The sequence below is a fragment of the Salmo salar genome, chromosome 09, assembly GCF_965601325.2.
Source record: "Salmo salar chromosome 09, fSalSal1, whole genome shotgun sequence".
NCBI lineage: Eukaryota > Metazoa > Chordata > Actinopteri > Salmoniformes > Salmonidae > Salmo > Salmo salar.
The window spans coordinates 129,495,410-129,507,343 of record NC_138299.1 but is presented as its reverse complement, the minus strand read 5'-3'; the positions used below and the strand labels follow the sequence as shown (position 1 = coordinate 129,507,343).

The 11,934-nt window shown below is 39.8% G+C and overlaps 1 protein-coding gene across 3 annotated transcripts; it reads left to right on the top strand.

Annotated features, from left to right (window-relative positions):
• Positions 1–3,759: 3,759 nt before the first annotated feature.
• On the top strand, positions 3,760–8,527 carry atf5b (activating transcription factor 5b). Of its 3 annotated transcripts, XM_045723309.2 has the most exons (5): positions 3,760–4,208; positions 4,999–5,235; positions 5,565–6,756; positions 6,997–7,056; positions 7,336–8,527. In XM_045723309.2, the coding sequence occupies exons 2-4, from the start codon at positions 5,097–5,099 to the stop codon at positions 7,019–7,021; spliced, it is 1,356 nt and encodes a 451-aa protein (XP_045579265.2). In that variant the 5' UTR covers positions 3,760–4,208; positions 4,999–5,096; the 3' UTR covers positions 7,022–7,056; positions 7,336–8,527.
• The last annotated feature ends 3,407 nt before the right edge of the window (positions 8,528–11,934 follow it).

Below are 11,934 nucleotides of genomic sequence, written 5' to 3'. Positions count from 1 at the left end.
CGACACACACTAAACAAACACCCCCTGCCACGCCCTGACCAAACTACAATAACAAACAACCCCTTTTACTGGTCAGGACGTGACACTTCCATTTGCGAATAATCGCACCAACTGTTGTCACCTTCTCACCCAGCTGCTTGGCGATAGTCTTGTAGCCCATTCCAGCCTTGTGTAGGTCTACAATCTTGTCCCTGACATCCTTGGAGAGCTCTTTGGTCTTGGCCATGGTGGAGAGTTTGGAATCTGATTGATTGATTGCTTCTGTGGACAGGTGTCTTTTATACAGGTAACAAGCTGAGATTAGGAGCACTCCCTTTAAGAGTGTGCTCCTAATCTCAGCTCGTTACCTGTATAAAAGACACCTGGGAGCCAGAGATCTTTTTGATTGAGAGGGGGTCAAATACTTATTTCCCTCATTAAAATGCAAATCAATTTATAACATTTTTGACATGCGTTTTTCTGGATTTTTTTGTTGTTATTCTGTCTCTCACTGTTCAAATAAACCTACCATTAAAATGATTGACTGATCATTTCTTTGTCAGTGGGCAAACGTACAAAATCAGCAGGGGATCAAATACTTTTTTCCCTCACTGTACCTATCCAATCTGAGCCACTATCAGTTACTGACTGAAGGTGACTGTGAGAGAGCTCAAGACAAAGGTGAACAAAATGTCACCGGTATGATTAATGAAATGAAATGAGAACTGAAATTAAATGCAATGAGAACCTGAGTAGTTTTAAAATGCATGCTTAAAAATGATCTTTAGCCTCTACTTCACTATTCCTGCTCAAGCTCAAACCAGACTTTCCAGAACACTGCACTTTGTTCTGCCACCATCATTCACCTTTTGTGTACAGGTAATAAGCATAGCACAGCAATACTTTTAAACCAAATTAAAATACAATATCTGTCACACCCTGATCTGTTTCACCTGTATTTGTGCTTGTCTCCACCCCCCTCCAGGTGTCGCCCATCTTCCCCATTATCCCTAGTGTATTTGTACCTGTGTTCTCTGTTTGTCTGTTGCCAGTTCATTTTGTTCGTCAAGCCTACCAGCGTTTTCCCCTTGCTCCTGTCTGTTTCTAGCTCCTGTTTTCTATTTTTCAGTTTTGACCATTCTGCCTGCCCTGTCCCTGAGCCTGCCTGCCGTTGTGTACCTTGTCACATCACACTGGATTATTGACCTCTGCTTGCCCTTGACCTGTCGTTTTTCCTGCCCCCTGTTGTAGCAATACACTTTTGTTACTTTGACACTGTCTGCATCTGAGTCTTCCCTAAAACGTGATAATATCCTAAAGTGATGCTTTTGGCCCAGCGAACAATTTAAAAAAAAATCTAATTTTACCATCCATGTCAGGGTAAAATATGTTATGGATTGATATTCAGGCTCAATGTCAATATGATTCAAAGTATTTGTGTAAGTAATGTATAAGCATTTGTATTAATTAAACACAGAGATTATTTCTTCTTCTGAATGTCATACAGACTTACAAAAGATGAAGTTCTTAGTTCCAGCTTGTGATTGAACCACATTTGACAATGCAGCACATTGCATGACATTGTGCTGCATGATAAGATGACAGGATGACACTCCCTCTTTCTACCAAGCTTCCTCAGGGATGATTGACTTTCAAGAAGGTTTCATCAAATTAAAGGCCATATCTTTACAAATTTTCCTCTGATATAATTTTTCTGGATTATTCTATACAAATAGATTTTTGTAAAGGATGATTTTGACTAAATATACATACACAAAGTAAAGGCAAGCAATTGTTTCATTGTTTATTATAGTATAGGATTTAATCACTACAATGACATCTTACACACAAGTAATGTGGGAGGGAGGGCGTATTAAAGGTTTCAAAAGTGTCCCTGCATTGGCAGGAACCTGTAGTGTTGCTTCCCGTATTGCCAATCCGTGTAAAAAGTTAATGTAAGCAGGATTTGTAGGGAGCTGGTGATGAAACTATGCTGTAACTGTTACCAATGTGCCATACTTGCGAAGTGCAAGCCCCCCTTTGAAAGCAGTTCTCTCTATGATGTAGGGTCAGATCTCTCAAAGCTTCTTGTACAGTAGTTGCAGAAAGGGCAATGCTTTTGCAGCAGAAAATATGATTTTATTATTTTCCATAAATGAAATGTACATAGAAAATGAATAAAATATAGCATAAAATGATATAGGTATGGCATACGAGATGATATGTGACTACTGAACGCATATCATATGCATACAAATGCCTGTTATAATATAAACCTTCTCCGTGACCTTTTCAAACAGAAAAAAGGGGGAAAAACATGAAAAAAATTGCACATTGTCCACATCCACACACACAAACATCTGTTCGTGATAGCATGCATCAGTGTTTATTGGGTGTTTCATGTTTCATTTTTCCATTATTCCAAATCTTAAAGAACTTCTCAAAAAGCAACAGTACTCTCCCATATGATTATAATAGTTACATTTCAATTTACTAGTGCTGGTCTCCTGGAGAGAAGTTAAACAATAACAAATGGACTACAATAGCAAGTGGACTACATTCCTTAACAATGCTATTGATAACACCAGATGGCGTTTCTGCTGCTATCAAATGGTTAATGCTGTGAGAAATTGAAACAGTGAAGAAAGCAAACAAAAAAACACAAAAACGTGTGTCCTGTATCCTTATATTATCACCAGTTTTCGGCATTATTTTGGGAATGGAATAGAGTCGAATTTTAATATATTACAATAGAATATAGGTTGCAGGTTAGGTTACACACGTCGAGAAAGAATAGACGTAGAAAGGGTCAGACGACTGCAGGAAGTTTTCATGAACTTCATGACACAAATATTACAAATGCAAAGAATTAAGAGGTTGTATGCACAAAAGCTGCAACGAGTGCAATAACAAGAACCATTGTAAGCACAGAGGTAAGGGGATTTTTTTAAACCCTTGGCAACAGACATGCCAAAAAACATGTTTTCAAAGGGGGGCAGTGTTCCCTATTACTATAGCAACAGGAAGACATGGCTGCTTCAATCAGCTTTTGGTTTCTCAGTGAGGAAAATGCATAGCAACTCCAGACAAAGAGTGGTGTAACTGTTGTACTAATGAGAGATAAAGTCAAGTGTAAGCTGCTTTGACCTCCTGTGTGTCCTTTTGTCCTTCTAACCATATAGCCCTTTGGAATTATTATTATACTTTTATTAATATTCTATAAACAAAATATGTTAATAAGACATTTTTTATAGAAGTTTGAATATTTTAATCGAGATGAAATTGATGGCTGGTAGTCGACTAAGTTTATCTCTGGTTGAATAAACTAAAGTGCATTACATTTATAATAGAATTTGCTCATTCGTAAAGTTATAGGTTGCAACCTTCTTATTATAATTATTAAAGAGGTAATGTCTTATGGAGGAAATAATAAATACTGAAAGTAGCAGGTGGCCTCTGTCTCCTTACTACGTGTACACACATATACAAAGTAACATTGGATCTATGACAATTAAAAATCATTGGACAATTCCTAATCGACCAATAAGAGGGTTAGTCTAGATGAACCAATAGTGTGACCACAATCCTACAACATTCGGCGAATCCGCTGCGTAACTGATGCAACAGGGCTGCAACAAAAGTTACACCTTCCAACTGCAAGACTGTATCCTTCCTCCCGTGTGCGTGACTAAATAGTCCGTTATAAACCGTGGCGGTTATTACAGAAGTCTTTATGTAAGACATTCTCTGTGGGTGACAATTTATTTACTAACAAGATATTAGCTCGGAAATATGATCCTTAAAAAATCCATGATTCCTGAGGTGAATTGCGTTTTTGCAACCCAAGTGTGGTTGTAGAAATGTAAATATATATTATTATTTAAATGTAAATAATGTAAAGTTACATCGTTTTATTTCCATTTTATTACAATATGTCTTTTGGAAATTAAACGGTGGAAAGTCCCTTGGATATGACGCGATAAACGGGGTTAAATGTAAACTGCGGATTGATTTGTAACAGTGTGATACGGTCCGGATTTAGTAGTTGCAGAAGAAGTAGCGGATTCCTAAACTTTCTGTTTGCAACTCATCGTCTTCATAACACACCATATGAGGTCATTGTGTTCTAAGTAAGATATGGCTTATTAAATTGACCTCCCTGTCACTAGTTGTTGTGCTTTGCATTTGCAACGCACTTCCAAACAACTATACTATTGAGAAATAATGGGGTAAGTGAAATTATTTGTTCTCTTTATTCTACAGTTGTTGTGAAGTATAATGTGTTCGATATGTTAGCTTTGACATTGTAATTGTTTTATTAACCATTTCTGAAATGATGTTGGGGTTATTGTAATGACCTTTTAGTCTAATATAGATATTTTGAATCTACAGTTTTACAGTAGCCTACTGAGCTCAGAGGTGAGAACTGCCACTGGAAAATATTTTATCAGTGGGCTACTAGTAAAATCTATATTTTTCAATTGTAGAAATGTGCTATATATTTAAAACATAAACATATAACAATAGTTGGAACGAGAGGGAAAAATATATACTTTTTAGTATTTGATATAGAATACACATAGGCTAACTAACATGAACATTGTTTACTATACTGTAGTGTAGACACTGCTTTCCTGGACTGTGAAATGGATTATAACAAATACAATTTGATATGTTGTTGAGATATTATAGTTGCATTTTATGAGGGGAGTGAGTTTTCAAAGAGACAGTGTTATATAGCCCTGAAACAGATTTCCAAACCTAACTTATTTTCCTAAAGTTCAGTAGTTTCGTAATGTGAAAACTAAGATGTTGGTTTATGCATGTAAAATGAAATTATCAGGAATCTTCAACCATTTTTGGTCTGTGAAGACCCTCTGATAATTGTACAATTTGAACAGTTGTTTTTAGTGTGTGGTGGTTTTGGGGGTGTGGCAGTGGGGTGAAATGGGGTGTTTGGGTGTGGAAATTCAGTAGAGTTGTTGATTGTTTTAATTTGAATTTTTTTGTCATTCACAGGTCTTCAAGTGTTCCCACCACTCTGTCCATAGTGACGCTTCTCTGGAACCCTCGCACACTTAGTGCATTTCACAATTTTGACCGAAATAAAAGACACGATGGCGGTATCGATCCTTCGCAGGAAAATTCCTCTTGTTTGCACGGTCGACCTCATCATTCCCTCTTCCCAACAAGCTAACGACAGCCAATCCTGGGGAAGGAAGGGGGTGGAGTTATCGGAGAGACAGCACATAATTGGTGAGTTACGGCAAGACGCTTTTTTATTTTTCCACATTCCAGGTGGAACCGCACTGCAGTACGAGCTAATGTCGTACAGTGACTGAAGCTAAGTGGATATTCTCCCAATGAAGACGATGGCGTTCAATCATTTTCAAATGATCGGTTAGTTTCGCAAGGATATTTTTTGTTCTTTTTTTTCTACATTTATTGTTTCCAGATTTTTCTACATTTATCATCATTTATCATCTGAAATTAAAGGACCGTTTGAAAAAAATCCTCATTTAATTTTATGCCTGCGATATGGACATTTGAATTCAATATTTTAACAAAATCCTTTTTTTTCATAGGTGATGGTCAGACGGACTGGATGACGGAAAAAGTTGATTTGTCTTCGTTCCAGTCGACTACTGAAACCTCTTCTAGCTCATCTTCTCCGCCCTCACCGTTGGAACATGATGTCAAGGTGCCCTCTGACTTGGAGGTCATGACCTCTCTTTTGCAAGAGGAGCTTGCTCAGCTTGAGGATTACTTCCGGTCTGAATCGACTTCAACCAAATTGGACAAATCACCAAAATGTGACAAAGGCGCCCAAGCAATGGGGGCCCATTCTTACTACCAGTTGCCCTATGCTTCGTACAGTGGCAACCAATCAGAAACCAGCCCTCTGGTTGTTACCCTGGCAACAGGGGAACTCGACCGGGTGAGCTTCTGTGGTGGTCCCATTGGAAGACCCAAAATGGCGAGACAAGCCCCATACAACTGTCATCATCGTTCATACAATACTTGCCGAAGAATAGTTTCAGATGGTGTCAACAAAGTTGGAGAGGAACTTGAGCATGACACCTGGAGTGACAAAGGAAGTTCCTCAGGAAGCACAGAGGTTGCTGTTAACCACTGTTCTACATTGAAGAGAGTTGGGAAGAACATTGGCAGTGTAAAGAAAGTCAGAGAATGTGGTGTATTGCTGAAGGAAGAGGAAAGTTATTGTTTTACAGAGGACGTTTTTTGCAGTGAAGAGATGACCAGAGGTTTTTGTATGGGTGGGTCCTTCGATACCCACCCCAAGAGAGAAGGACAATTGATGCATGGAATGAAGGTTAGTGGCAGTGATTATGATGGTATGGGGCTGGAGGTCTTGCATTGCAACAAAGATGGTGGACTCCCTGGAGGTATTCCTCAAGAGCCAGAGGCAAACGGTGGCTATTACCACCACCACCCGAACGTTGCTCATACAGAGCCTTATCATAGCTTTATAGGTGAAATCGAAGAGCCTACACAAGTACATGGTATAGAGCCCCAGCATGGCCACTACCTCTTCCCAGAATGTCTTGGAGACCAAAGCTACGAATGTCTGTCAAGAGGAGAGAGCGAGGGGCCAATGGTGGGCTCGCCCATTCACAGGCAAACAGCACAGAGGCTAAAGGAAGATCCATGCTCCCTGAGCTGCCTCAAATCAGGCCTTGTCGCTGTCCCTCTGGAAGTACATACCGGAGAACGGAAGCAGAAGAAGAGAGACCAGAACAAAACAGCTGCTCACAGGTATGTTGTAAAAAATGTACAGATTTATTCTGTGTTATAAAGTTTAAATAAAACTGTGATGATAGAATGTTTGGTCATTTCTTTGAGTCTGACCAAAAAAATGTCTGTGCACATTTTAAGTAGACCTTCATCTCTGGTTTGAATGGGATCACTGTGTCTTTTCACTGGTGTGATAGTGCTACCAGAATTGCTCAGATATAAATGTGTTTATAAAATGTGAAATCTGAACTCTTCTAATAGGTCCAGCTATCTTGGATGTTCATAGATGCATATCCGGAAATCTAGCACTTGAGGGATGAGGTTGGGAAAACATGTCCATGTTAAATTCATGACAATAGCTATCTCTATCTCTTAGAGAGAACTGATATTGAACTGCCAACCTACTGTAGCTCAGTGACCCAGACAAGTCATGGTAGCTTCTACAAAGATAGATGGGATGTTGTGGGTGTAGGATAGGGTTGGCAACTGCCACTTGTGGTGGGGAGGGACACTGAGAGAGGGACATACTAAGGGAAAGGGGGGGGGGGGCTCCAACGCTACAGTAGGTGCAAGCTGACCCTGGTATTTTGTAAACTGCAGGTATCGACTGCGTAAGAGGGCAGAGCTGGACATACTGGAGGAGGAGCTTCATGGGCTGGAGGAACACAACCGGGAGCTCCGCGACAAGGCGGAGTCAGTGGAACGAGAGATTCAATACGTCAAAGATTTACTCATCGAGGTCTACAAGGCACGTAGTCAACGCCTAAAGCAAGATGCCAGTGCCTAATCTCCTACCCACAACACCAGCACTCACATCAAAAGCACTTGTTTGTTCAAAATTATAGTTGCATGATTTTGGTAGTTTTTCTAAAAAATAAATAATATAATGACTTTATTATTGTTACAGACAATAAACAACACAATGTACTTTTCCAAATGTTTCCCTGAATGACTTCAGGCCTTAGTTTAATTTAGGAGGGAACTAAACTAAACTGTCCGTGACCACTGTGACACTGACATGCCTTGTAATGTTTGAGCTTGCAATGATTGACTGTTTAACTGTCATTTTTTAACAGTAATAGAAGCGATTGAATTATGTCTGTGTTATTGACACTCAATGGCAGCATAAAGGAAGGAAGCTTTATTCTGTGATATTGTACGTTTTGTTTTATTTATTCATTTAAGTACCCTTTTGCTTCTTCCACTCATTTGGTATAAGGGATTGAAGAAGGAATGTTTAAAATGCTGTGTAAAAGTTCATTAATAAATACTGCAAACTACTAGAACATTTGATTGCTAAAATGCTCATGTTGAACATGTAGGAAACCACCTAGACCTTGCTAAAATACCCAATGCATGTTTGATTGTTAAAAATGCATGATTGATTGTTATTTGAAAATGACAACATTCTCTTAACTGCATGGCTTCCTGATTTAATGATTTCCATAGAGCATTTTCTCAAGTCATGCTTTAACTGTTTTCGTTTCATTAGCTGACTATTTCTACAGAGCTTTACTCTCAAATATTGAATCATACTCAGGATGTTTGTCCACTTTTACATAATGGGGAAAATATACATGGCATTCACTGGTTTATCATCTTACTTTTTTCTTGGCTGTATTTTGCGAAAAAACAATCACCTGATGACACAACAAATTGTTGTTGGGCATAATGTCTTCATGAGAATCTTATTTGATGAATATGTGTTCAATTCAGGTCTGCTTGTTTGATAGATGATGATGTCTGGTAACTATCAGGTAAATTGCAGCCAAATAAACTAGTTATGTTTTTATCATGTATTCTTTGTGGACTGTTATTACAATACATTGTTATTACACTGTTATAGAAGTCAGACACAGTTTACATCAGTGTTGCTCAATCCATTTCTGTGGGACCCACAGAGGGAGTGCACTTTTCTTTTATAGCCCAGCTAACACAAGTGATTTTAAGCCTTGGTCATGTTGCTTAATAATGTATCTTCTGGAAGACTTGTTTACGGTGGACTAGGTGTCTGTCAAAGTCCCGCGAATAAACAACAACGTCAAGGTTGGTCAATAGGGAGTCTCACCATCAGCCCGGACATCGCTGTGTCAGGGGCATTACACAGGCCGAAAAGTATCCGCTCAAACACGTACAAACCCAATGGGGTGGTAAGGGCCATTGCAGGGGCATTATACAGACTGAAAGGTACTCTCTCAAACTCGTACAGACCTGACGTGGTAAAAGCTGTCTTCTCATAATCTGTGGCTCTAGTCTGGTAGAACCAACTTGATTGCTGCATTCACCATCCTATTTCACTCCACATATTACAGAATGGTGAACGCAGCGATCAGTCTGGTTTCACCAGGCTATTGAGGATCCATCTCGACCTGCCAATATGTCGGTGTGTAGTTCTGAAGGAATCAGATTGTTGTAGCAATATGGCCGAAACCCTGACCCCGATAGAAAGTTTAGGAGTAGTGCTGTATCACCATTTTGTATACACCTATTCAATTCCTTCATATCCCAATAGGCTATGCATTTTATTTAGGCTGTAGTTTCAAAGTGATAGACAAGAGTAGGAAGGCGAGATGCCCATCCCTTCTGTGTCTGTTTTGAACCAAGATTTCACTCCCTCTGGTCTGGTTGGCTGCATTGCAGGGAGAGTAAGTACATCTATTTTTCACCACTAGAGGAATGTACAGTAATGAATGATTACGCATATAATGATGAAAATGAGGAAAGGTTCTGAACACCATAAAGTCTTGTGTTTTCAGGGAAATATGGGATATTTTACAGGGAACTTACAGGGAAATAGTTCTTAACACAAACACAATTTCTGTAATGCTTGCAAACAGTCACTACAGCATTAGGAGATCACACTCTAGTGTAAAGTTAGGGAGGAAAACATAGAAAGGGTCAGTTATACATAGATACTGAACGTACGTACGTACATACATACGTACATAGATACATACATACAAACATACATCAACAATCTGTTAGTCTCATAGTTCTACATAACGGTCAATACAACAATTATGACTGGAATGAAGCTAAAGTACTAATCTACTGCATACCCAGAGGCCAAAGGTACACTGAGGAAGACCGGTATCTGTCTCTTGGAGTGACAACAGAAATTCCCAATCTCATCAACCACCACTAGGAGGGTGTGCGAAACCTCTCCATATCCATACTACATGGGCCTCTGAAAGTATGAGGCAATCTTACACAATTCTTGCAGATCAGAGAGAGAAGAGGGAGTCGCTGGAATGAATAAAAATGTATATCTTGCTCTAGTGCCTCAGTCTTCTCACAGGGTGGTTGAGTGATATCCTCTTCTAATGTTCTGTGATTCAATTTGTATTGATAGTATAGCACATTTGGAGGTTCATTCAGTTACACTTGCAGTTAGATCAGTAAAGATTATACATTTTATTGATGTGAAAAAGAATACATTGTTCACAAGATCAGACGGACAGAAACTTGAACAGAATTTAAAAAAATTCAGGGCAGTAAATAATGTCTTCACGACAGGATGTCCAGCTCAGCGTTGAAGACTCTCAGAAGTGTGACTATAGATGTGAATTGCAGCCATAACACAATGTATCCCACTGCTGGCATTCCCCTGAAACACGGTTTGGCCTGCTTGATCCTTGGATGGGAGACCAGATGCTGCTGAAGGTGATGCTGGAGGAACAGTAGGGGGCACTCTTCCTTCTGGTTCTCATTGTCCCAGGGCAGTGAGGGTCAAGGGCACTGCTCTGTACAAGCTATCATTCATCAGATAAGATATTAAGATAAAATCCTGATTCTCTGTGGTCTCTATAGTCACCCTGGTGGGTGCAACACATTGGTAATGGAAGGGATGAGTTAAGCCCCATACAATATAAAGTGCTTTGAACATCTGGAAAAGTGTTATATAACTTAAATAATGCCTTATCAAAGCCTCCTATGTCTTCTCTGTAATGTTTCTGCGGGTGTCAGTCACTGTTTCGGTGAGCCACATGGGTTTAGAAACGTCAAACAAACATCAAACTTTCTCAGACCACAAATCACTGAAAAAAAATGCAAACACAACATGCTACAATTTCAAATATTTTACTGAGTTACAGCTCATATAAGGAAATCAGTCAATTGAAATAAATTCATCAGGCCCAAATCTATGGATTTGACATGATTGGGCAGGGGCGCAGCCATAGGCCCACCCACTTGGGAGCCAGGCCCACCCACTGAAACATTGGACAATGAAACAAGGGACCAACACTTTACAAGTTGCGTTTATATTTTTGTTCAGTATATGCTTTGCATAGAAAGTATTCAAGAGGCCTTGAACATATAGTGTATGTGTTTTTAGAGTTTTGTATTGTCTTTTATGTCTACCTACACTGTACAAAAATATAAACGCAACATGTAAAGTGTTGGTCCCATGTTTCATGAGCTGAAATATAAGATACAAGAAATGTTCCTAAAAAAATGTGTATTTCTCAAATTTTGCGCACATTTTTTCACAGCCCTGTTAGTGAGCATTTATCCTTTGCCAAGATAATCCATCCACCTGACAGGTGTGGCATATCAATAAGCTGATTAAACAGCATGATCATTGCACAGGCCACTCAAAAATGTGCAGATTTGTCACACAACACAATGCCACAGATGTCTCAAGTTTTGAGGGAGTGTGCAATTGGCATGCTGACTGCAGGAAGGTCCACCAGAGCTGTTGCCAGATAATTTAATTAACATTTTCATAAGCCGGCTCCAATGTTGTTTTAGAGAATTTGGCAGTATGTCCAACCGGCCTCACAACCGCAGACTATGTGTAACCACGCCAACCCAGGACCTCCACATCCGCTTCTTCACCTGCGGGATCATCTGACACCAGCCACCGGACAGCTGATGAAATTGTGGGTTTGCATAACTGAAGAATTTCTGCACAACTGTCCAAAACCATCTCAGGGAAGCTCATCTGTGTGCTTGTCATCCTCACCAGGGTCTTGACCTGACTGCAGTCGGGCGTACTAAACGACTTCAGTGGGAAAATGCTCACCTTTGATGGCCTCTGGCACGCCGGAGAAGTGTGCTCTTCAAGGATGAATCCTGGTTTCAACTGTACTGGTCAGATGTCAGACAGCTTGTATGGCGTTGTGTGGACAAGCGGTTTGCTAATGTCAACGTTGTGAACAGAGTGCTCTTTGGTGGCGGTGGGGTTATGGTATGGGC